A 26,692-nucleotide genomic window follows, 5' to 3' on the forward strand; every position below is an offset into this window, starting at 1 on the left:
AATTTCAGAAACAACAAATCCATAAGCAAAATTACATAATGGCTTGATAAAAGTACATCAGTACTGAGGAAGAGAAGATAATGAGGAGGCAACAGGGATTCATTAAGTGCCAAACTAACCTCGAATAATCTTTTGCAGTATTATATAAGTTATCTGGGAACACAATAGATTCTCTATGTAATAATTTTGACAGTTGCCAGGCCTTCTTAGGATATTCCTGGGGTCAAGAAAAGGAAAAGCAGGGCATATGTAAGACAGTACTGTTGCTGTACGAATAATTAATGCTTCAAGGACTATATTCTAAGAGTATTCATTGATTAAACAAAAATGTACCAGTTTCTTATTAAGTGTCAAACATTGATAGATGTTCGAAACATTGATTAATGGGAGATGCCCACTTGAGAGAACGTGACTAAAAATATCCCACAGGGATTACTCATAGCTAGTATTATTTCTTTTCAACATTTTTATCATTTAAAAGATGAAAACTCACTTGGCATTCATCTGAAAATTGGGAAATGCTTGATTCAAAAAGAATTCTCCAGACCAAAATGCTACAAATGTGTGTGATAACTAGCAAAGTTAAGTTTTAAAGTGATGGTAATATTATTTCTTTTTTAAATTTTTATGCAACTTACAACAAAAAAATCCATTTCCTGCCTTACTTCTTACCCCTACTGTCCCCAGTTTCCTCCCCAGAGGTAACCATCTTTGACTTCTATGACTTTTTCTTTTGAAATTTACACATTCCCATACCTCCCTACTTCAGACGGTATCCACTGACTTCCTGTTACAGTAGGTGAGGATTTAGTTCTCTCACACAGGTAATTTTGTTATACAGCAGGTTTGGGTTTGAATAACCAATATTCAGTACTGACATGATTCTGCCAACAGGACTATTACTTACAGCTGAGCATTATAATGGTCATTAAGACTAAATTTTATTTCCTATTTTTGTTTTCCTTGAAGTTATTAATGCTTTTTCACTTCCTCAGTTTTCTTTGTGCCTGTGGCTAATTCTTCCCATACTTTCCAATAGCCTCTCAGCACAAACTTCTGCAAGGTCACGTCAGCCTCCAATACTTGACTTGGAGACACACTTCTGGAATCTTCCCCTCTCCTGGACTGGTTGCTCTTAGGTCTGCTGCACAGCTGATTTCCTAGGTCTACAATTCACCATCTGCTCCTGGGTTAGACCTACTGTTCTGAATATCGCACGTCTTCTTCCTTCTTGTCTATATCCTGTTACATGGAGTTTATCCTCCAATAACTTCCTAATAAAGTGTTCATGGAAGATGTATTCTTTGAGTCTTTGAATGTCCTGAAATCTCATTATTCTACCCTCACGAATGACTGGTAGTGTAGACAAATAAATTCTTGTTGGAAATAATTTTAGTTCCTTTCTTCTCAATAGCATAACTCACTGGTCTTTGTAGTAGCCATGAAAATGTGCCACTCAGGTCTCCTGCTGTGAGGAGCTTAAGTGACTGATGGCACCAGCTGCTACCCCTTTGACTGCCCACAGCATTGGCCCTGAGGCCATGCTTCTCATAGCTGCCCCATTATGACTGAACATGGCAGGGCTACTAAGGCTGACCCATTCCTGCAAGCCATGGACCCCTCCAAAGATAGTGTTGGCTCAAGGACTCCTCATTGGCCTGGCTAGATCTTAGACTTGAACTGGCCATCTGAGACTCTTCCCACCCCACCCTCCTTCCTGCCCACTCTTGTTCACAAGTGTCAGACATGCATTACGGTCTAAAGGTGCATCTGCCTTCTCTGACTTGCTCCCCTCTACCCTTCACAGTTGTTTCCCCTCAATAAATGTCCTGCATATCTAATGCTGTCTTGACATTTGCTTTTCAGAAGACCATACAAATGCAAGTGAGGTTTCACTTCCTAGAAGGCAAAGAGAATGCCATTCTGAGTGATATTTAGGGGGCAGATGGTCTCCTGGCACAAGATAGTGCCCTGATTGCTAAATATTTCCCCAGTAGTAACCTGGGGAAATGTCCTGGTGGAGCGGAATGCTGCCATAGGTGCATGACCCAGGCATTCCAGTGTCTGTAGGCGAGGGAATTGGCTGGTTCCTGCTATATTGTATTGGGTCCCCACACAGAGATATGAGAGCCAGAGGGTCTCATTGGTAGCTTACAGAGAGAGCCTTATCTCCTGTAGTGGAAGCACAGACACAATTTAGCATCAGACTTAGGGCCTGACAGGGCTACAGAGTTCCAGAGATGTTTAAATGCTCAGCCAAGGTAGGTCTGTTATGCCAAGGTCAGAGCCCTGATTGGGACTGGGACTCTGAAACTTGGAAAGTAGTTGTCTGAGAAGTTGGGCTCTTCAGACCCCTAGGTACATCTGGGGCGCACAGAGGCGGCCTACCCTCCCTAGTGAGATACAGCACTTCCCTATGCTGAAGGGGCCTCTCCCCTAAAAGCCAACAGTGCCCTCTTTAGGAGCTGACAGGCCTCTAACTAGGGCTAAATCCCAGCATAACCCACCTGGATACAGCTGAGCCTGATAGAGGAAAGGTGGCTTCAAGATTTAGTATGGACTGGCATGACCTGGAGGGGTACCTTGAGGGTCCTTGACCAAAGGACTGGAATATAAGACAGGACAAGACAGAGTATTGATTAGGAAGCACTTTCTCCAGAAATGTGTTTAAATGCTCTGAGAAGGACACTAGGCGATGGGGCAGACTTGCTGCTAGGATGGCTCTGAGAAGCCCAGAGAATGTGATGGCCAATCCTGAGTGGGCAGAAATGCTTGAGTTGCCCTGATAGCTGACAGAGGAAAGAATAAAAGAAGCCAAGAAAAGGAGGCCTGATGGAATGAATATATTATGTGAGGCCAAACCCACCCACCAGAGGTCAGCACTTCCCAGACATGCCAGGGAAGGAGACACACCACTCACAGAGGCCATGAGGACGAGGGGGCCCCAGCATCACTAAGAAATTCAGTGGTGGCACGCACCCTACTGCAGGCCAGGGCTGATGGTGAGAGAGGTAATCGCTGAGCTGGGCTTGTTACCATCCAGGGGAGTGAAGTGACCCTAAATAATAGAGAGGAGGCAGCAGTCAGTGTTAAAGCCAGAAGCCAAGAGGCCCAAATACTGCAGCAATGGCATAGAGGAACTGCCAGCCTCTGCAGGGAGTTGTGAAGATGGTTAATAGAGCAAAATAAAAAGTCATCATCCCTCACTGGGTTCCCAAATTGCCGGTTTTCAGATCTATAACCCACTGACTAAAGAGGTGACTGTGAGTTCCTAGGAGAAAGGATCCTGAAACACCACAGCAGGTATGATCTGTAACAATTTCCCCAGTTCTTCAAGTTCAATGTGGAAATTCAAGTCCTACAGTTCCAGGAAATTTTTATGAATTACTTCCTTATTTCCTTCCTCTTTATTTCAGTTATCTGTTGCTGCAAAACACACCACCCCAATTAGGGGATCTACAAGGACGTAGTTGATTTTGTAGGTTAACTGGACTTAACTGGGCAGTTCTGCTCCATGTAACATAGCGAAGGTCACTCATATAGCTGCATTCAACTGGGATCTCAGTTGGGCTGGGAATGTCCAAGATGGTGTTTCCTCTCACTAAGTCTCTCTCCATATGGCTTAATTTTTTCAGTGATCTAGCCCAACCAACTACTGGCTTTTAAGAGAGAGTGATACAGAAAGAAGAGTTCCAATGTCAGCGTAGTGATCAAACTTTTGCTTGCATCACACTTGCTACTGTCTCACTGACCAAAACAAGTCACATGTTCTAGCCCATAGTCCATGTGGGAGGCAAGTACACAGGGCATGATTACGAAGAAGCATGGTTCCATGGGGCCCCCAGGTATAACACTCTACTACACACCTCAATTCTCTCTTCCTGGAACTCCTATTATTTGAATGTTGGACCTGTAGCTGGTCTACTGATTTTCTTACTTTTTTTTTTTTTTTTAACTATTTTCCATTTCTTGGTCTTCTTGCCCTATTCCTAGAGAGATTTCATCACCTTTATCTTCTAATCCTTCTATTAAATTTTTCATTTCTGCTATAATGTGTTTAATTTCCAAATGCTCTTTTTTCCCCTATTTTATTGTATTATCCTATGATTTTCTAGATGCAACATATTCTCTTAACTCTTTAAGAATTTACTGAGGTTTCTTTTTTTTTTGAGGTTTCTTAAAATTTATTTATTGAGATATAACTGACATATAATACTGTTTTAGTTTCAGGTATGCAATATAATAATTCAAAATTTGTATATATAATGAAATGATGAGCATAATCTAGCCATAAGTCTAGTTAACATTCATCACCATACATAGCTACAATTTTTTTCTTGAGAGAACTTTTAAGGTCTACTCCCTTAGCAATTTTCAAATACACAATACAGTATTATTAACTATACTCCCTATGCTGCACATTACATTCCATGTCTTACTTTATAACTAGAAGTTTGTATCTTTTAACTGAGTTTTCTTTTAGCTTTTTTCCCTCCTTGTATATTCTCAGTTTCCTCCAAGTTTTCTTTCCAAAAAGTTACGCTTTTTTTTTTCCTTTGTTTGGATGGGTCTCTATTTTTCATGTTAGAGGATTTCCTTGGATCCTGTTGATTCTTGATTGTCAACTCATGTTTAAGAATGAGAAGCAAAAACTCTGATTGGAAGGTCTGAGCACATGGGTGGGGCACGTTGGCTTCAAGCTTCTCTGTGAGTGATCTGTCTCTGCCATTTGCTGTGGAACCTGTAGTTTCAGCATCTTAGGTCTCTCTGCAGGAGCTCATCAGACTCCCTGGAGAAGATACTTCCAGCCTCTCCCTGGAAAGTGGAAGTCACATGACCAACATTCCGAGAGACTGTTGGGAGGAGAGGGCTGGGGCAGGATTGGGGGGGTGTCTCAGCTTTCAGTCCCATAAGTTTACTTTGTCTTTATGTTCAATATGGTGCTCATGCCCTCAGATGTGCCTGAAGTCTCTTCATTCAGACACCTTCCATTTTATACTTCCCAGAGAATTCACTTTGAGTTTTCTTTTTGAGTAGAGAAGGGACAGATGGCCAGCAGTGGAGATTAGGGGAAGAAATTGAGCAACCTAGTTGTTTCTTACACAGCTTTCAACCAGTTCTTATTCTAGCACCCACTCCCTTCACCACCAGTTCCAGGGTACCTGGTTTTGCTACTCTCTGGTTTTGCTAATCTCTGTAAGACTCTGCAATTGTAGGATTGGTTCTTGGCTTCTCGCACTGCCAACTTCGCAGTCAGCCTGCTCAGATCCACTGAGTCAGGAATCCTTGTCCATCTGCTTCTCAGGTTCCCAAATTGTGCCACTGCTCTGCTTTCTTCACTGTGGTCTCTCTCCCTCTCCCTTCCTTCCCTCTCTTCCCTCTTCTTTCCTTGTTTTAGCAGTTTCTTTATTAAAGTTTAATGGGGTTCCAAGAGAGAAAAAAATTGGATGGGTAAATTCAGTCTTCCATCTTTCCCCAGAAACACTGCTTATGATTTCTCCAACACAAAAGTAATAACATTTTGCTTATAGAACAGTTAGAAAACTCAAGACAATCAGAAAGAAAAAAAAATCACTCGTAATCCCACTATCCAGAAACAAGCCACTGTTAACAGCTTCCTTTTTGCCTTCACATTTTCAGGTGGGGAGGGCAGGGGACAGTGCATTCTTTCATTCATGCAACAAATATCTGCACACTCCCTAAAGCAAGGTCAACATGACTCCTGGCGTCTCAAAGCTGAGGTCTTTGGGGGGAAGACACACAAACAAATCATTTCAATAAAATGTGTGAAGTATTATTAGAAGGACAATACAGGATTGTGTAAGAGCAGAAAGCAGGGATATCAAATCTAGGCTTGGGCATGTCAGGGAAGAAGCCTGGGGGAAAAGGCAGCAGCTGGCGAGAACCCAGCACAGCCAAAGAGCTGAAGAGCGCTCTCTGCCTGCTCACACTTACTTACACAACAGAGACACAAAACAGACATAATATTCCAAACAGCATTCTTCTCTTAATAGCATACCACGTGCAACAGTTTAACCACAATACATCAACTTTTTAATAGCCAAATACTTTCCCACTACACCTGTGCACTGCTGTTCCTTTAACCCATCATCCTCATATATTTATTTTCAGTTTTTAAGAATTACCAACTGTGGTAACCCTCTTCTTATCTTTGCACATTGAGGTTGAAATTTAATAAGATTAAAAGTTTAAAAATAAACGACCAAAGGAGGTGACAGGGGGAAGTCTGGCTTAACAGCAATTCACATGGGGAAAAATTAAAAAGCCTAAGAGGTTTTAGCTGACTGCAAACTAATCCAAGTCTGCAGGGAGGTGACAGCCAAAACCATCGATGCAGTCTTGGACGGCACTGACGGGATTCAGTGTCCAAAACAAGACGTGTGCGCTGACATCTGGGCCAGCTGAAATTTGTCCTGCGTATCAGATCTTCAGCAAGGGCCTTCAAAGAGCCTGGGCTCACCTCTCCTGCTCTGTGTCCTCCCTCTCCTTTCCTACCTGAGTTTCAGCCATTCCATGTTCTGATCCTGTGGCGTGAACTGCGCACCGGGAAACACTGCTCCACCTGGGCTGGCGGCACCGCTGCCTCCCAGAACCCAGGACACAGAATGCCCTTCCCACTTTGGGTGCCCTCAGTCTCTCCACCATGGGCAGCCCCCTGTTAAGGACAATGGACACAGGCAGGTCCCACAGACAACCCTGTTCTGCTCTGTTCCACAAAGACCTACCCCTCTGGGGAGATAGAAAGGTCAACTCTTCCCTCTCCCTCCCCACCTTGTCCCCAAGTGTCAGAGGATGAAGAGGCCTCCCAAGGGTCCAATTCACATCCCCAGGTTTCAAGGATGCTCCTGCCTGCCCCACAGCAGGCTCCCAAGAAGGAGCCCTTACCAAATGCCCCCTCCCTCCAGTTCTCAGAGGTGCAGCCGCGAGGGTGAATGGAGAAGAAAATACTGAGGAAGTACACAGTGGCCTTTTCAGATAGTTGAAAAGCTGTCTCGTCAAAAAGCAATTTGTTTTACTATTTGAGATTTATGAGGGCAGAGAGAACCAGAGATGAGTCCTGTACAGAGGCAGGTTTCTGTTCAATGTAAAAGACAAGTCGAGTGGGCAACTTGAGAGGAGCTGCGTTCCTCTTGCAGCAAATAGTCAGGCAGAAGCTAGAAGACCCCAGGAGGACCACTGCAAGGAGTTGGTCTTGAGAAGAAATTTGACCTGGGATTTCCCTGAACCTTCTAATTCTAACATTCTAATTACCATATAATAGTGCACTTAATAGACAGAGGGATATTATTTGCCTTGGAAATGCACAAAGCTCACATACCTATCTGGGCGGGAATTTTCTTTCCTGTCCTTCCTCACTCTTTAATAAAAACTCCTTCCCAGATACTGGGTGAAAAAGCAGACTGTAAAAATTCACTTTACAAGAAAGAAAAAAAAAGGACATATTGAAATTAGTAGAGATAACTTTATATATATATTTACCCATTCATTAAAAATTGTATCGAATATTTTTTCTGCTCCAAGGACTGAAATAAGCACTAAAAATTTAAAAGTAGATATGATATACAGTTTCTGACCTCAGGGAATTACAAATGAGTAAATGATCCCTTTTGCCTGTTGTTATGCAAAATGGGAGTAAGTCAAGTCTTTGAAGTATAAATAAGAGTTTATCCCAAGATAGAAGGAAGAAGAGATATAGCGGTTCTTTAGATTAACTCTATACTCAGAACATATCAAGGCAGAGTACATAAAAGATAGATTATGCTTATCTGTTTAAGTATAGATTACAAGCAGTCACTTTGCAGTTTCCTAAGAAGATGCGGCTCTTGGCGAATTCAGTAACAGTGTGTATTTTTACTGATCCACTCTTTGTTTCTTGTCCTCCCAGTAGGCATGTATATTATTCTCTTCCTACACCTAAAATTTCGTTTATACCTGAGAATAACATTCATTGAAAGAAACATACTTTTTGTACAAATTAATTATAAAATTCTGGCTTGGAGAAATCATATTGTTTGAAGAATTAAGATAACTCAAGACTTCTGTGTGCAAAATTTATAACTAACTACATATTTAGGTAACACGGTTGTGCATTCATTCATTTTGCACTTAAGAAATGCATATTGATATGATTTGAATGCTTAGTAGTCTGTATTTTCCCTCTTTTCTTCAACTCAAAATAATTGGCATTGTTAAACATTGCTATGATTTTGAAATTAGTTTGTTAGTTCTTTTCCTATTCTTAAATTTTTTTCTTGGACTTGACTGTAACCTTCAAAAAACACTGGGTTCAGTCAGGTATTCAAAAGGGAGTAAGTCAAGCTTTTCAGGACATACTTTAACCATTTCTGATTAAACACACTACTGAACCCAATAGTCTATAAAATACATTAACATTCAACCCAGTTAATTTTTCTGGCCATGTACCAAAAACATTTTAATGAGAGGAAAATTGGTAAAGTGCTTCCCCAAAGTACGTAGCATGTATAATTTGAATACTTGGGGAATGAAAATTCAACTAGATAACAAAGTCACTTCCAATATATGCTCCTAAAGTCAACCAAGAGAATTCCCCCACCTCCCATTCTGAAAACGTCTTCATAACATTGCATAGTGACCATAGATAGTTTCCAATTGTTTGAAAATTTTTACGATGGAATCATAAATTTTTACTGAAAATGTGAGATTCTGTCCCATACTGATCCTCCTATCTGATGAGGATTTGGTACTTCCTGTCCCTTAGGAAAGTGGCTAGGAAGACTGTCAAAGAGAGCAGACCCTAGGAGCATCAGTTTACAAAGGCAAAATCAGGCTATTAAATAGTCAGAAGCCACTTACTGAGCACCCACCAAGGGCAAGATGGCATTTAGGACAGATGAAGTCAACCTGGTTCCCTTACTTAAGGAATTGCCTGGGTAGTGAAGTGGTCAAAGGAGGCAAATGGTTAGACAAAAGCAAAAGTGTGGTAGGTGACATCAGAATGAAGCACTTTGGGGAAAGGGGGTGGAAAGGAATAAACTGGGAGTTCGAGATTTGCAGATACTAACTCATGTATATAAAATAGGTACTGTATAGCATAGGGAACTATATTCAACATCTTGTAGTAACTTATGGTGAAAAAGAATATGAAAACACATATAGATAGATATAGATATAGATATATGTTCCTATATGACTGAAGCATTGTGCTGTACACCAGGAATTGACACAACATTGTAAACTGACTATACTTCAATAAATATATATATATATATAAAAGAATGAAGCACTTTGGGATTTCTTGGAAGAGACGGCATTTGGGTGTGGGGCCAAAGGGAGCATGTGAGCTGGTTCTTGAAGAAAAAGTGTGATTTTAATAAAGAAGGAACCTTATCTTGTTCACACACAATGATATCTTTGAGAATACCCATCATTGCACAGTGCAAGGGGCGAGGGCAGAAGCAAGGACATCAGCTAGGAGGCTATTCCAGTGATCCACGCAGAATCTGATGGGAGCTTGGACCAGTAGCTGTAGATAAAAAGAAAAGTGGCTGTATTCTGTATACATTTTGAAGGTAGGTAGGGCTATAGGGTTTGCTGATGCATAGAAAATAAGATGTAAGAGAAAGGAAGGAGTTAAGGTTTGGGGCCCAACACACTGAAAGAGTAAAGTTGCCATAATGGAGATGGGGAAAATAAGAACTTGCTTTTGGATATAAGATATGACATGCCAATTAGACACTGAAGTGGAGAAGGCAGTTGTCTATCTAAGCCTGGAGCTCAGGGCAGAAGTTCTGGCTAGAGACTCAAAAATTTGCACTCATCAGAATATAGACAGTATTCAAAGAGCTCACTTGGAAGGAATCCAGAGAAGAGGCCCCAGGGGAGGGAGCCCTGGGCACTCCAATATTTAGAGGCGGGGTGAGGAAGAATAAGTGAACAAGGGGACTGGGAAGGAATCACCAATGAGCTGAGGGGAAAGCAAGAGACAGTGAGATTCTGGAAGCCACGCTGAGAAAGTGTGGCAAGAATGAGAGAATAGTGGCTGCACAAGTGCTGTGAACAGATCAGCTGAGACAGGAGAACTAATGCTTAAGACCAGCCACGTCTGCCCTGCACACAATCCCCAAACTAACACCTCCCAGCCCCACCTCCTCAAGCAAAAGAAGTGTCTTTCCCCACAGGTTCCCTGCATAAGCATTTGCAAGACTCCCTGGGACGTCCATGTGCATCTTCAACTGGGGTCTGGTCCTCTCAGAAATCCACGGGCAGAGCGAAAACTCAGAGGCACCACTGACTCCCGCTGACTCCCACTGACTCCCAACTATAGGCCTTACTACTAGTTCTTCAGGGGCCATCAAGAACCATCTTTCAACATAGAAAACAAACTTATGGTCACCACAGGGGAAGGGGCAGGGAGGGATAAATTAGGAGTTTGGGATTAGAAGGTACTATCATATATAAAATAGATAAACAACAAGATTCTACCGTTCAGCACAGGAAACTATATTCAATATCTTATAATAACCTATAATGAAAAAGAATATATATGTATAACTAAATCACTATGCTGTACACCAAAAACTAACACAACATTGTAAATCAACTATACTTCAATTTTTTTAAAAAAAAATTTTTTAATTAAAAAAAAAAAGAACTGTCTTTCAAGAGATGTGAAGGCACAGCAGTCCCTCTTCAAGTCAGAGAGAGAAGGAGAGTCTTCTTTCTGGGTTATGCTCAGATGGAGCAAAGCAGCCTGGACTCCCAGGGCTCCACAGGGAAATCTCCTTTTCATTTCTGGTGAGCGCGCACACACACACACACACAGTCTATTTTTATCTAGGTTTACCCCAATACCAAAAACCTACAAAAGAACACGGAGACCTCCATTCTGAGCAGAGCCTCCACCCCGTTATTCACCTTGCAGTCTGTCTGGCCTGCCTCCTGTCCTCCAGGCCATCAGACAGTGACTCTCTGCGGAGAGAACCCCCAGTCTCCCCAGGGGGTCTCCTTAGTCCACTAGTACCTTAGTGGGAGCACAGAGTGGGGCAGGAAGGGATGCTGGCCAACTTCATCCCTCACCAGCACCAGATCCTAAATGCAGATGTTTATGCAGTGGCCCCTACCAACAATATCTAAGCCCTGGCTGAAATGTATTACCAAAATACTCCATCACCAAAAGCTGTGGAATATGATTTATCTTTTCAAATAATATCAAAACCTCCCTATCCTCCTCCCTCTATCACATGCACCAAGAAAGAATATTGAAATCAGAATGAAAATATCTCAGATGAAAAAAATAATTTAAGATACCATTTTTGATCATGACAACTCACTTCTTTATAAGATACAAGAATGACTGAACTCCAAACCAAAGAAATTTGAAAGCAAAATTAATATTTTACAGCAACTATAATTTTGTTTGCAGCATCAGCAAAACCAACTGTCCACCTGTTACTAATTTCTTGTGAACACAAAGTCCACTGCATTTCTGGGGGGAAGAACGGTTAGTGTTTGGCAAGTTTTTCTGTGTAAGGATACAAAAAAATAACCAAAAAGTTAATCAAAAGGCTGAGTGGACCCAAGAATCAAAAGCATGTTGTCTGTTTAATATACCAGAGTCCCAGAAAGCTCCTGCAGTCCCAAATTCCCTGTCTTATGTCTGAAATGATTGCATAAGTGGCTGTAATATCAGTTGATGACTTTTGCATTTATACAGAGTTTATCACATGTGTTCTAAAAATAGAACGCTTGTGATTTAAATCTAAAGTAGTGATTTTGCAGGAATGTCTATTAGGTCCTTCAGCTGGTCCACAAATCTCTTGTTTCCAGTATTAACTAAAATTTGCTTATGTTTTCTTCAAAAGAAGGGTAAGCTTTTCCCATGGTTTTTCTGTTACCAACCATAAACAGGTGGTGGTTAGGGTCTTCTGATTTTTTAAAAGGATTGACAGACTGAAAAAGTTTATTGCCACTGCTCTGAAGTATCTTAATGAAAAACATATATCAATATGGAATCACAAACTTTTTTGTCAAACATATCCAACATTCTTTCATGATATGTAGTGGCAAACAGGTTTTGTGGAACTGACATACAATCTAATTAGCCATTATTACAACATTATCAGCAGCTCCAAGCAGTAAGTCAATTCAACAAGCACTACTGTTCTGCCTCAGTTATCTATGGCTTCAATTAAAAGTGTGTAGAAGTGGTGTTCATTTTGAATTTGTTCAAAATATGTGGTTTAATTCTAAATTTCAAAATAGGTCTTCCAATAGGCCCATGAGTCACCGACATACAGTGCCAAAAGTTATACATTTAAACACTTTTATTAAAATGTTTGCACATACACATAAAATATTCTCTCATGGTACAAAATTCTGTACAAAGTGTACCAGCAAAACTGACATTATAAATGAACCCTCAAAACAATGAGACCTGATCTTGAACACTAAGTAAAGGAGAAAAAGAAGGAAGTTATTTGGGAGACAACTTTATTACAGCACGTCAATCCTTCCTGCTGCCAAAATGTATTAAGCCTTTCACACAAGGGTGTTAAAAATCAGTTGTGTCAGGCTCATAATCTCATCCCCAAGGAGCCCTTTCAGCTGGAGAGAGCAGCATCGTGGAAGTACAGTTGTTGTAGGACTCAGTCTGTATCACCCTGTGGCTGTTTCTGTATTTTATGGCTAGTTTTGTTTAAGATTGTATAATGGGGTCTTCATACCCCTGCTGATTAAGGTTGGTGGATGCAGTTCTCAATCCTGCACAAAAGGAACTTTCAAAGACAGTTTACCTGCGCCTCAGGAGATGTGATTTTGACACCTTCGAATCTGCTGCAGTGCGAACTTGTGCCACAAGCAAGATAGACCTTACTGGATTAATACTGAACTCAGGACATCCCTACAAACTCTAGCAGAGAGTAATGCTATTTCCGTGGCTACCCAACAAACTTGTTTCTTTCCTCCACCTCCTCCTTCTCCCCGTGGCTGCTTCTGGCCCTCCCTATCTTACCTCTAGGAATCCCTCTACCTTTAGAGAAAGAAGCTCCCTTTTCTCACAGGAGAAACTGATTCCAATTCCTTTTTGACAAAAGGTCTCCAAAGGGCACTCACTCGCGCGCCCACTGCGGGGGTTCCCCTCCCATTCCCAACTCCACGCCTTCCAGGGAAGCCCAAGATGCTCAGTTCACCCCCGCCCCGCAACCCGTGGGAATCCCTGGTGACCTCACAGATGTGCTCAGATGGAGCTTCATCTGACCGAAGGCTCAGGCACCCCTCTTGCCCCCTGGCGCTTGCAGCGGCCCTCGCCCCGGCGTGGCCTTCCGCCTGGCCCCTCGAACTCACCAGGAGGAGGTTGTGTGCCACTAGGTACCCGAGCCGCGGGCTTCCCCGGACGCCGGGGGCCAGGCGCCCGGTGGCGTAGCCGTGCCAGGCCACCACGTACGGGTTGTCGATGGTGATCCAGTACTTGACCTGGCCGCCAAAGTGGCGAAAGCACAGCTCAGCGTAATCCCTGAAGTGGTCGGCTAGGGCGCGGTTGGCCCAGCCTCCGTAGGCGTCCTGCAGGCGCTGGGGCAGGTCCCAGTGGTACAGGGTGACCACGGGCTGCACTCCCAGTTCCCGCAGCCGCTCCAGCAGGCGCCGGTAGTAGCGCAGCCCCTCGCGGTTGGGGGCGCCGGCGCTGCCATTGGGGAGCACCCTCGCCCACGAGATGGAGAAGCGGTAGTGGGAGACCCCGAGCTCGCGCAGCCCCTCGGTGTCGCGAAAGACGTTGTTGTAGCCGTCGCTGGCCACGTCCCCGGTGGCGGGAGGGGACGGCGAAGAGGCGCCCGACGACAGTCCGGCTGCCGGGGGGTCCCCTGGGGGTACCAGGGGGCGGTGGGTGAACGTGTCCCAGATGGACGCGCCCTTGCCATGCTGCCGCCAGCCGCCCTCCGTCTGGTAGGCGGCACTGCCCACGGCCCAGAGGAAGCCGTCGGGGAAGGTATCATGGAGGAGCCCCGCGGCCTCAGGGGCCGGAGGGCGCGCGAAGCGGGTCCAGGTTTGCGCGCCGTCGCCGGGCTCAGCGTGCAGGCGGCGGCCGCCCAGGGCCAGCAGCAGCAGCGGCGGCAGCAGCAGCGGCGGTGGCCTCGGGCGGCGCGGCGAGGCGCGGGCGGGCATGCTGTGCGGGAGCCGGGCGCTGGGGCGCAGCGCCGCGCCCCTTTATGCCCGCGCCCCGCCGCGCCGCCCGCCCCCAGCCGGCGCGCCCACCCCCGCTTCCCCTGGCAATAATTACCTGTGGCCCCGCGCCTCTCCCCGCCCTGGATTGCGAGGCGGGGGCGCAAAGGGCGAACCAGAGCCCGCGCAGGGGGCGCCACAGCGGGCAAGGTGCAGCAGGCGCCGCTCCCGGGCGTCGGAGAAAAGGCACCTGTTCATCTCGGCTACCAGGGGCCACTGAGGATCCTTCGGCGACACTAGTTCCCTGCGCGCCGCCTTCTATTTCCCCATCCGCGCGCCCTCCTGGAAAAGCGGCTGTGACCGGGTGCGTCGAGGAAAGGAGGCCGCCAACTTTCCCAAGGAGATGGGCGCGGGATCTTTGCCTGTCCTCCCGGGGTCCGCCCGCCAGGAAGCACCTGCTTTCTCTTCTCTCCCATTCGGAGACAGAGAAAAGTAACTGCCATTACTACAGCCCATTAGGGGCTGGCCGAAATTGTATTGGGAGGGCTGGGTGGGGAGAGCTAGGTCTGAACTTGAAACGCTGGGAGAGAAAGACTCGTGGTGGACTTTCCTTTAAGGTCTTTGGGGAAGATGCTAGCGTGAAGAGCCACCCTATGCTCGCAGGCCTGAACGGCGCGTCCCGCAGGCCCCCGTCTAGGGCGCCTTCGAGGAAAACAAAGGAGATGCTTTTCTCTCCCTCTTACTGTTATCTTTTAATGATTTCAACCCAGCAGTTATTCTTTAATTCGATCTTGCAGAATTACTTGGTGAACTTCAAATGACATCTGTGACTGTTCTTCTGAGAGAAACACCAAGGTTTGGACTTTGAGTAACTGTCTTTAACCTTTATTAGCCTTTTGCATCTGTCTTTTGAATAATCACGTTTTAGCTTTCACTCTGAGCTGCGCTGGAGCAGGAAGACCCTGGGTCCCCTGTACGACACCTGATTAGCGAAGGGGAAGGGGAGGAGGGATTTAGCCCAAGTGGCCACTCCCACCCTCTAGGACCAAATGGAGTCATGACGTTTTTTCGGTTACCAAAGAGCCCTTTTGACGGAAATCGTAGAGACACAGTGTCCCTTTGAGTGTGTGTTTATCTGATCTATGAATAACTGGGGATGGACGGTCTGGGCTGCACCTTTGTGATCTTGGCCCTGGAACAATCTCTCCAAGTGTTAGGATCCTTATTTATAAAATGGAGATGGCCGTGTCTGCCCTACCACCTTAGAGGCTTGTGAGGCTCACATGAAAAAAAGTATGCACACAGAGAACTCACATATGGAAAGCCCAGACAAATGTAAGTCCTTGTTAATATCTGTGAATCCCTCTCCAGTACATGTGCCTCGGTCTCAGCACACCTGCCCCTGTGCTGAACGACTAAGATCCTCACAGAGGTACATCCATTCTCACCCAGTGATCATCCCTGCTCTACTGTTTCATACAAATTTAAAATCAACAGTCTTAAATGTTGCAGATGAAGGCACTTCTATTAATTTCCTTAAAATGTAAGCACAACAAATTTATTCTAGTATTTCATGAACTATTCCCAACTCCAGCTAGCATATATTATCATGATTAGTAAGATTAAGCCATCAGGCTGGAACAAGACATTGCTATTCTGTTACATGTGGCATTTACATTTTTTGATGAATGTGAAATAACAATGATACTCCAGCAATTAAAAAAATTACACCACGAAACCACACAGTCACACTCTCTTCCAGCTAAATTAAAAGGCTTCTATGTCTTGTTTGTTTTGCCAGCAAAACAAAAGCAAAAGTGATTTACCATCCAAGAGCTGAACTTTAAATCTGTAAGCGTCTTTGTGGTCCACCTCAATTTAGGAGTCACCGAAAGTTTTTGAGTAGTGGAGTTACAAAAGCAAACAGCAAGATGTGTCAACTTATTTTAAGAAAGGTACAATATTAATAACCCAATCAATTGATTTGTCAGTAACACAAACTGAGGGGGAGATACGAGAAACTGGAAGATCACTTTGAAAGCAACTATAGTAAGGTGGATAATGAGTTGAGGAAGGCTTCGGCCTAGCATGGTGAAAATGCAAAGAAAAAGAAGCAGAGATGGGAGGCAATGCAAGAGAAGACTGACTGCATATGGGAGGCAACTGAGAGGGAAAAGTAAATGATGATTTAAATGTTTTGAGCTGAGTTGAAAATAAAAATGACACCACCACTGATATTCCTGAGTACATCAGGAGCTGTAATTAATTTTTGATAAATGATGAATTCAGTGCTAAATACATTAAATTTGAAGTGTCAGTCAAATTTGTAAGCAAGGACATTAAGCAAATAATTGGAGATATAGCTTTGAAGCTCAGAAGGCAGTTACGGACTAGAGCTTTGGATCAGAGCTTTTGATGCCAGGATAGTGAATAAGATGGGGTGTTCAAAATAAACAACCAAAAGCCAAGAGCTCTGCCTCATCTCCATCTGTCAGGTGAGTAGGGGGAGTAAAAAGGGAAGGGAAAAAAAGAAGCCCCAAGGAGGGCCAAAAGTCCCAAGATAATATGTTTTTCAAGGAAAGGATGTGAGCGTTTCAAAAAGGAGAGATGATCAAACTTGGTGAGAAAAGACAACAGATCTAGAAATTAGATCATTTGGTGACTTTGGAGGCAGATGTTTTAAGTTGTGATGGGGCTTAAGCGAGACAGATTACAATGTAAGGCATTAAATGAGAGGCTGTGTCAGATGGAAAAATAAAGGCATCAAGTACATACTCTTCTGACAAGTTGGCCAGTGGAAGGAATGACAAAGGATGGTCACTTGAGGAGTTAGCAGAGTTCAGAGAAAATTTTTTCAAGATAAGGAACTCTGTACATATTTGTACACAGAGGAGGAAAGATGAAGGAGAGGAGAACTGGAAGTTTCGGGGGAAAGATGAGGTCAGCATAGAGCACCAGTGATCTAAAGCAGATGATTGTGGGCTCCTAAGGTCCCAAAATATTAAACATGGAGACATTAAGATGACCAGAAAAACAAGACCATGCAGCTGGAATGCCCAAGGAACAAAAGCAAGTGCACTGGGGTGGTGGACAAAAAGCTGCTAAAAAGGCAAGAAAAGAGCTCCATAAAGGGCTCAAGACAAGTGGGTTCCCGGGAAGCTGCAGCTCTGCTGAGCTCTCTAGAGCTAAAGTAGACCGTGGAGACACTAGACTGGGCTCTGTGTGCTTCGGACGTTCCTCGAAGGATTCACCTTCTCTGAGTGGAGCAGGGAGCCCGAGGGCTTGAGTCCTGTGCCACCTGCTCCCCTCCACCTCCTCCTGCCTCCTTAGCCTGGAACTGACTTGCGCATCAACTAAACATGTCCTGAAACCAGGCTGGTGTCTAGGAGCAGGGAGCATGGCCGTCAAGGACTTAGGGCATTGAGGGGCTGGAGGCAAGATGTTTCTCCTCCCTTCTTTTCCTCACAACTACCCTCAATACAACAAGCAGAGACATATCTATCTTCAGCAAGATTGACAGAGATTAGTGTATGTAACGGAAATGAAAATGAAGGCCTGGTGAGTGAGTTAGCTGAGGGAGAGATGCATGAGAAGTAAGATGGTTTACGTAATATGGCTCCAGAAAGGCTCCAGATCTGAAATGCTATGAAGGGAGAGGTGCCTCTGGAGGCCTGAAAGCAGGAGCAGTTAGATCCTAATTTTCCACCCTAAGTGCTGTCTGGCTCCACCATCCCCCAGCTCCATAGGGAACTTACTCTCTCTGGAGAAATGGATCCAAGGGGCTACAGCCTTGGGTACAGCACACATGCAGAACAGCATAGGTGAGGCATGGGACTCAAACTTAGGAGAGTAAACCAAATTCTGCATAGCCAGCAGTGGGACCCCCCAACTCTCCTTCCCAGGCTAGCTCCAGGACTCCATCAGAACTCCTGGTAGTAACTCTCCATCTGTCACAAGCCCTGCCTATGCACAGAAAGATTCCAGACAGCTTCTTAGTGATTCATTCCTAAATATAAAGGAACCCAGACAAGAAGCACCAGATATATGAAGGGAACTTCCTCATGGAAGAGTACAAAAACCATCATTAATACTTTCCTTTAAGAGAAAATATTGCATCTATGATACAAGAATAGGATAAGAATAAAAATAGAACAATAGAGAGCCAAAAAAAAAGAACTCTTGAAAATTAAGAGTAGGTGTAACAAATAAAAATAAGTTTTAAATTGGCAAAATTATTGGAAAATAAGAAAATATCTTAAAAAATAAAGCACTGGAAAACAGGAAAGTAAGGTTAAGAAAAATTTAGGAGATCAAACAAATTACTTGTAAGCGCTCAAGTGGAAGAATGGAGAAAACAGAAAGTGTCTGAGAATTGAAGGACATGAGCTTCTAGTGAAGTGAGTCTAAGCAGTAAGGCACGTGGCTGTGGGACTTCAGAATCCCAAAGACAAAGGTAAGATCCTACAGCTTCCAGGAGGCGCAGCGGGATAAGAACCAAAGTAGCCTTGGACTTCTCGAAAGAAACATTGAAAATTACAGAACAGTGGAGCCATGCTTCAATATTCTGAAGGAAAATTATTTTCAACCTGGAATTCTGTACCACACCCAAACTCATAACCATGGGTGGCAGCAGAATAGACATTTCAGACATTAATGTCCTTTTAAAAAGTTCTTTTCATGTACCTGAAGATATAAACGTATGAAGATATAAACATGATTTTACACCCCACTAAAACAAGGCAGTAAACCCCCCAAAAAAGAGAAAGCATGAATTACATTAAACAGAGGATTCAAAGCAGGAGAAAAATAAAGGGAATGTGTAGGACTGCAGCAAAAGGAAGCCTCAGGATGCAGCCAATTTAGAGCAAAACATTCCAGATGGGAGCAGGAGAACAGAGGGTTTCAGGAGGGAGGTCTCCAGGAAACAAACAAAACGCACACCGAAGGAACAGGTAGGTATCTGATAAACTGTGTAGAGAGAAATTTTACAGGGTTTTAGGAGTAAATAAGAAAACTTTGCCAGAGATTTGAAGTAAAGGATTTCAGGTCTCTGGTCGCTATATAAAGAGCTTGGAAGTCATCATTTCCATCCTCACAACAAGAGAAAAATGAGCAAACTGAACATCAACAGCTCCTCTTAGATGCTTCTAAGAAGTGAGGTCACAGGGCAAACTGCTGCCCTGAAAACTGGAAAGACAAGACTTTTCACATAGTACAAAACCAGACTCACTCTTCCTTTGAATATGGCCAGTCTCTTGTCGATTAGAACCAAGGTCAACACTTCAGAGCTTGGATGGCCCAATTAGCATCCATCTGGTCCACTCTGAAGGTCTTATTTTTTTCAGCGAGGGCCTCCTACATGGCCCAAGCGTTTTGATCTTCATAGCTTGCCTTCTACAGTGTGAATTCCGTGATTCTAGCTTGGCTCCTCTTCCTCTTGCTTTCCATCCCCACCTCTTAGTCTTTGGTCCTCCATTCACCTCCCTCCCGATGCCCCTCTTCTGAGAGCTCAACTAGTCCTGGCTTCAGTTGTGAGAGTGATTCACAAATTTGGATGTCTGCACTGTGACCACCTCCCTGCCCTTTCACTTCACGCCTCCAGGGCCTGCCCAGCTTTCAACTGGGAAATGTCAAGCCTCTATCTCAAAGTCAATATACGAAAATTGGCAGTGCACACTAGGAATTAACATGAGAAAAATCAGATACAGTGTAAACATGAAAAACATTCAGTATCATTTGTGATAAAAGAAATGTCAATTGTGCAAAAGTAGTCAAGAAAATTGTGAAAGGAAGAGTAAGGGACGAATTTACACTAATATAATCGAAGCAATATACTGCTGGAACAGGAAAAGTGAAAAAGCAGTGCAACATAGTAGAAAGTACAGAAACAGCTTTGGATGTGTGTGTGTGTGTGTGTGTGTGTGTGTAGTAATTTAACAAAAGCTAAAATTTAGGGAAAGAAACATTTTCTTAAGACTGAGGTAAATGGCCCACTCATTTGGAAAAAAAATAAAGTTAGATTCCAATTCATATCACATTAACAAAGTTGTCCTAGTGAATTAAATAGCAAAGTGAAAAAAATATTTAAAATACTAGAAAATATATAGGATAAAATTTATTTTATTTTATTTGGGGGGGGGAGATAATTAGGTTTATTTATTTATTTTTAGAGGAGGTACTGGGGATTGAATCCAGGACCTTGCGATGCTAAACATGCACTCTACTACTTGAGCTATACCCTCGCCACTAGGAGAAAATTTTTACAATCTTGTGATGAAGAAAGCCTTTCCTAGCATGAAGCAAAACCCACATAACATAAAGAAAAAGGTTGACAAATAAATTATGTGTTTAAAGCCACTATTGTCAGTGACAGATCTATAAGAAAATATTTGCAAAGAGTTAATAGCTATAATTTGTAAAGAGTTCCTGTAAATAATTTAAAGAAAAAATAAGATAAGCCACTTAGTGTGAAAATCATCAAAGGAAATGAACAGGCAGGTCACAAAGGAAAAAAATTAAAATGTCCAATAAACGTAAGCAAACAAGAACTACTAAACTGAGAGCAAAACAAAGTTTTTAAAAGAGAGAGACACTATCTTTCACCTAAAAATGGGAGAAATTTTTAACATTTAGGTGTTAGAGTGCAGGAAAATGTGCATTTATATACTACTGATAAAAATGTAAATCTTACAACTTTGGAGGAGGGTAATTTGTCATCATCTATAAAAAATACACATACCCATGTCATGTGATGCAGAAATTCTACTTCAAGGACTCTGTCTTATAGCAACAGTAACAACAAATACACAAAGATAAAAGTGCACAGATGCCCAGTGTCAAGATGTTTGTAATAGCAGACAATAGGGAAATCCCCAATGCCCATCAACAGGGGAAAGTTACACAAATTGTGTTACAAATTTAGATTTTTTAAAAACATCTCCTGATTGAAGATATTGACCTCTTACCTCTGAGGCATGGAATCAGAGGAAGGAATTTTCTTCCTTTTGTCTTTGTAAGTACTAACTCTCCATCCCTTATCCCCAAGGAGAAAGAAACAAAAGTAAGAGAGAGAAAAGGAAACACGTGGGCTAAATAATCACATCAGGACTAACTCAGTTTTGTAGTGCCCACGGGTGCAGTGACCAACAAAAATTGATGTTTTATGAATGGAAATGATCCTCATCTCCCTAAGTCTTTTCTTCTCCTTAACTCTTTTCTTTTCCAACTTTACTTATCTCCCAGGAAAAAAAGATATGATATAATACAAAGGGAAATTCCAATCCTAGAACCCATATTCTGATGAAGGCAACATTGAAAAAGAAAGAACAGAGTCTTGAGGAGTGGATGCTAATTGCAAAGAAGGGAGAAAGGAAGGGAGAGGGAAGCCAGTCTCACTAATCATTTCCAGTGGGCATCTAATCCCTCCTGGTGACGCACCCAACACCCAGCACTTGGCAGCAACAAGAGTAGGAGTGGTTTCCTGTTCCTGGAAGCTCAGTCTCCACTGTGTTCTGAAAGCATCCCAACCATTGTGTAAGTGACTTAATATCCTTTAATAAACAAATCTCCTTTCTGCTTAAACCAGCCAGAGTGGGTCTGTCATTTGCAGCTGATAGTGACAAATACACCTAATCTTACAGCTTTCTCTAGCTTGGGACTCCACCCTAATCAAAAAATGGAATCTTGGACTTGGAAGACAGCTTAGAGGTCAAATGATCTAAACTCCCACCCATGTCGGGGTCTCTTCTACTCCCCTGAGTCCTCTGCCTTAACATTCCCTGTGACAGAGAAATCACCACCTGGCAAAGACACATACAACAAATCAACTGTTATTCCTTCCGTAGAATCTGCCTTCTTGTACCTTCTAACAGAGTGTCTTAGTTCTGTCCCCAGGGGCCACACACAGACTCTGGCCGAGAGCAGCAGCATTCCTTGTGGTTTGGAGGAAGCACATGTCACTCTCACTCTGATCTGTGCTCCTGTGACATTGTATCCAGTGAGCTTCTCAAGGGCAGAGCTTGGTGCCCTTATGCCTTGCCAAGTGCTCAGTAAACACTGGTGGAATGAATAAACAAGTGAATGGCAGTTTATATCTCCTCTTAGATGTTGCAGCAACTACAACACGACTGCGCTTGTGATCAGTCATTCTAGTAAAACTCCAACGTATGGTCACCAAAGTACCGGCACCAAGCCCTGCTCCCCGTGGTGGGAGGAAGGGAGGGGTTCCCAGCGCCCTCGCAGGAAGCATGACCTGGGGATGGTGTTAGAGGAGATTAATGACAAATGCTGAGAGGGCAATATTGTGGCCCAGGCTACAAGGTGTCTTGAGAAATGAGAGGCTGGAAAAGAGGAAACAGGAATGAAGTGGGAGTTGTTACCATTTCACACTACACAATGATCTGACCTGAGCTTCATGGGATGCGAGCTGAAGCAACAGTTCAGGGGAGAAGGCTGGGGCTGTGTCATCAGACTGGGGGTGAGGGGCTTCCACCATCAAGATCCTATGGGAGCAATTAACCACTAGAATGCCAGAGGTGAGGTCAGGCTGGCTTGAACTTGAATTAAATGTACAGAAACCAAACCAAAACCTGAAATTTATTTAAAATTCCAAAAGGTTTATTCACTCATCCAGCAAATACTTACTGATCGCCTACAGTGATGGGCATTTATGTGGCCCCCACAAAGACGTGCGCCTTCTAATCCCTGGGACCCATGAGCATGGCAAAGGGAGCTGCAGAGCAAAAGGGACTCAGCAGATGGGAGTAATCTTGAGATAGAGAGATTACCCTGGATTATCCAAGTGCCATGAATGGAATTGTGTCCCCCCAAATTTGTATGTTGAAGCTCTAACCCCTAATGTGATAGTATTTGGAGATGGGGTCTTTGGGAGGTAATCAGGTTTAGATGAGGTGAAAGGGTAGGGCCCTCACGATGGGATTAGCACACTCACAGAGACACTAAAGAGGAGTTTTCTCTCTCTCTCAGCCTCTCTCTCTCTCAGCCTCTCCCTCTCCCTCTCCCTCTCTCTTTACCAGGGAGGACATAGCAAGAAATCAGCCATCTACAAGCCAGAAAAAGAACTCTCACCTGAACCCAACCATGCTGGCACCCTAATCTCAGACTTCCAGCCTCCAGAACTGTGAAAAAATTCATTTCTATTGTTCAAGCCCCCCAGCCTAGGTATTTGGTTGGTAGATAGCCCAAGCTGACTAATACAATAGGTGGGCCCAGTGTAATCACAAGTGTCCAAAAGGGAAATTAGGAGGAAGAGAGACTCACAGGAGACGTGATGTTGGGGTTGGGGTTACTGTGAAGCAGGACCACACATCAAGAAAAGTGAGCAGCCTTTAGAAAAGGAAAAAACAAGGAAACAGATTTTCCCTAGAATCTCCAGAGGGAACACAACCTTGCCAACACTTCAATATTAGAGCTGTAAGATAATTAATTTGTATTGTTTTAAGCCACCAAACTTGGGGTAATTTATTACAGCAGTGATAGGAAACAAACACATCTACTATGTGCCAGACATTGAACTATGCACTTAGCATACAGTTGCGAACAAAATCAACAAAATCCCTCTTCTTGTGTCATGTACATTCTAGTGAAAAGCAGACAAAATGAACAATAAGCATATTAAGTACATTGCTTAGTATGTAGTATATTGCGCAGAGACACATGCTATAGGAAAATAAATAGGAAGGAGAACGGGACTGCCAGCTGATGGGACTGGTTGCGGTTTTAAACAGGGTGGTTGGGGTGAGCTTCACTGAGGAGATGGCATTTCAGCAGAGATCTGGAGGAGGTGAGAGTGAGCTGTGAATACATCTGGACAAGGAATAAATGACCGAGAGGGAACAGCCAATGCAAAGGGCCTCAGTTCAGGGTGTGGCTGACCGGATTAGGATGAGCTAGGAGCCACTGAGGCCACAACAGAGAATGCCGGCTCCGATTCTGAACACGACAGGAAACTGCTGCAGGGTTTGAGCAGAGGAGCAACGTGAACTCATGCAGCTTCTGAAGGATCGCTTTGCCTGCTCTTTGGGGAAAAGATGGGAGGTAAGGGGGCTGGGAACACGGTAGTTGGTAGCAGTGGAGGTGGTGCAAAGGAGTCAGATTCTAGATCTATTTGGAAAGTAGAGCCAAAGCATTTCCTACAGATTAGCTGTCAGAGAGAGGAGTAGAGGGTGCCTCCGAAGTTAAATTGGGAGCACAAGGTTAAACCAGAAGCAAAACATGGAACCGCTTGTTAGAATTCCAATGAATAAGCTCAAAGTAATCCTATGACCATTAAACATGTAAATAAAGGGAGACAGAATTTGGGGGCCAATAAAGAAACATAGATAAAAAGGGAGAGCATTTGGGGACTTAAACTGCAAAGTGTTGGTGAGAGTTTAGGGAAAGAGATACCCTTAGATGATGTTTATATGAACTGGGTGCAGGCTAAACTGAGGTAACAACAACCACAACAACAAAAATACAGGAGCTTAAACAATACAGAAGTTTATTTCTCACTCACATGACAGTCCAGGAGAAGACAACCCAGAGATTATGCTGGTTCTGCCATGTGTTTCCAAGGTTTCTCCTGTCATCACCATTTCTCAGCCATCTAGGGAATCAACAAGAGAGTATCCGGAGTAAGCGTCTTAAAGGGAAGGGTTCAGAAGGTGGCAAACACATCCTTTCCTGCATATCCCACTTGCCAAAACAAGTCATATGGCCATACCTAGCTGCAAGGGAAGCTAAGAAACTAATCTGCAGCTGGAAAGTTGGGTTCCCAGCTACAACTTGGGGATACCTATCACCCTGAGAGAGGCGGAAGGGGGCAGCAGGGGAGACTCATCCTCCTCCACTGCATCTTCACTGGGAGCACAACTGGTACAGCCTTTCTCGAGAGCAACTGGGCGACGCAGATTGAAACCTTAAGATGCTGAATCACAGCTTCACTTCTAAAAATTAACCTAAAGAAATCATCATGCTATTTTACCATGTGTTGAGGATATAAATTTTAAATTAAATTCTAAACAATAAAATATTCTAGGGCATCAGAGAATTTAGAGTCTAACACCTGCCTTGTAAGTTTAGGCCTATTTACTAGTCTGTTTTCTTGCCCTAAACTGTGTGAACCCTGAGGATCAGGACTGTTTCTTATTCATTTTTGATCTCATGGACTCAGCACTAAATATGTATTTGGAGAAAAAAATGAATAAAAAAGAAAGAATCGTGAATGTGAACAAATACTTAGCTACAAGAACAATTATTGCAAAAGAATTGAATGCAGCAAAAGAAATGAAACAACCTTAATATCACTGCAGTAGACTATGCAACGACATAGAAGGTTTACAATGTATTGTTGTGTTAAAAGAGCAGGTTATGCAATTTTAGGTAAATCACAGTCCAGTTTGTGTTTTAAAATACACACACAAATCCATACATAGTTAGTAAAGTATATAGCAAAATTTTAAAAATAATTATTTACACCAAAAATAATTAATTTTTCCTCTTTTTATTTCCTCACATTTACTTCCTCCTGCTCATTTCTCTGTTTCTTTTGGTGATGATGATATTCGATATTCTCCCATCTCCAGGCTTAAAACCCTGGAGTTATCTTTCATTTCTCTTTTCCCTTGCCTTCTATATGCAATGGTCAGATAGACTGTGTTGACTCTTTCTTCAAAATATCTCTTGCATTTGTCCCTTCTGTCCTTCCTCCCATACTTCTGCTCTCCCAGTTTAAGCATTTTGTCACTTCTCCAAAGGGCAGATGTTGAGTTTCAAAGAATGAACATATCTCAAATCATAATTGCAAATGTGAGAGCAGGCATTCAAGGAGAGAAATGGAAAGGAAAACAGACAAGGGACATGCTGGGAAAGCACAATTTGGGCAGAGAAGGGAAAAAACCTTGCTGTCTCCTCTGGACAATGGTTTCTCCATCCTCCCTGTAGCCCCCAGGACTTTAAAAGATGTGCCATCAGCCTACAGTTCCTCCATCACAACCATGTAAACTCCTCTCATTCACTGAAGACTTCAGCATCTGACTCATGGTCCTTCCCTCTTCACCCTTATGATGATTTCAATATTCATGCAGACCCTCTCTCCAGCTTTCTGGCCTCTAAATACAATAGCCTCCTCATCTCCAAGGATCCTGGTCTCCAACTTACTTTCACCACAGACTCCCATGTCATACCCTAGACTTTGTCATAAGCAATCATTGCATCGCCTCTGAAATCTCAGTTTCAGTCATCCTACTCTCTGCCACTCACCACCTTCCCTCCTGTTCCCACTAGCACTTCCCTGGCAACGACTCTCTGACTCCACTAGGACTGACAGTCCTTTGACCTTGCCGGTGTCTATCATCCTGACCCTACCCATCACCTCACTTCCCTCTTCACAAAGCTTGGATTCCTTTGTCCACCATTATAATCACTCGCTCGCCTTCTTCCTCAGTGTCCTACCCTTCTCCCTTCAAAGTACTAGTCTTGTGAGCTGCTGATGGAACCATGCACCCGGCTTCATTCTGAACCTAGGTCTGTCTCT

General features: G+C 43.5%; 1 protein-coding gene across 1 annotated transcript in view; it reads right to left on the bottom strand.

The window, feature by feature from the left end:
• The window catches only part of KL (klotho), a 40,913-nt gene extending 26,742 nt beyond the window's left edge, over nucleotides 1-14,171 (bottom strand). The window contains exon 1 of the mRNA XM_032496320.1: nucleotides 13,345-14,171. Coding sequence (XP_032352211.1) covers nucleotides 13,345-14,160 — 816 coding nt within the window. The 5' untranslated portion in view covers nucleotides 14,161-14,171. The remainder of the gene's footprint in view (nucleotides 1-13,344) is intronic.
• Nucleotides 14,172-26,692: the final 12,521 nt, after the last annotated feature.

This window comes from Camelus ferus, chromosome 14 (genome assembly GCF_009834535.1).
Source record: "Camelus ferus isolate YT-003-E chromosome 14, BCGSAC_Cfer_1.0, whole genome shotgun sequence".
Taxonomy (NCBI): Eukaryota; Metazoa; Chordata; class Mammalia; order Artiodactyla; family Camelidae; genus Camelus; species Camelus ferus.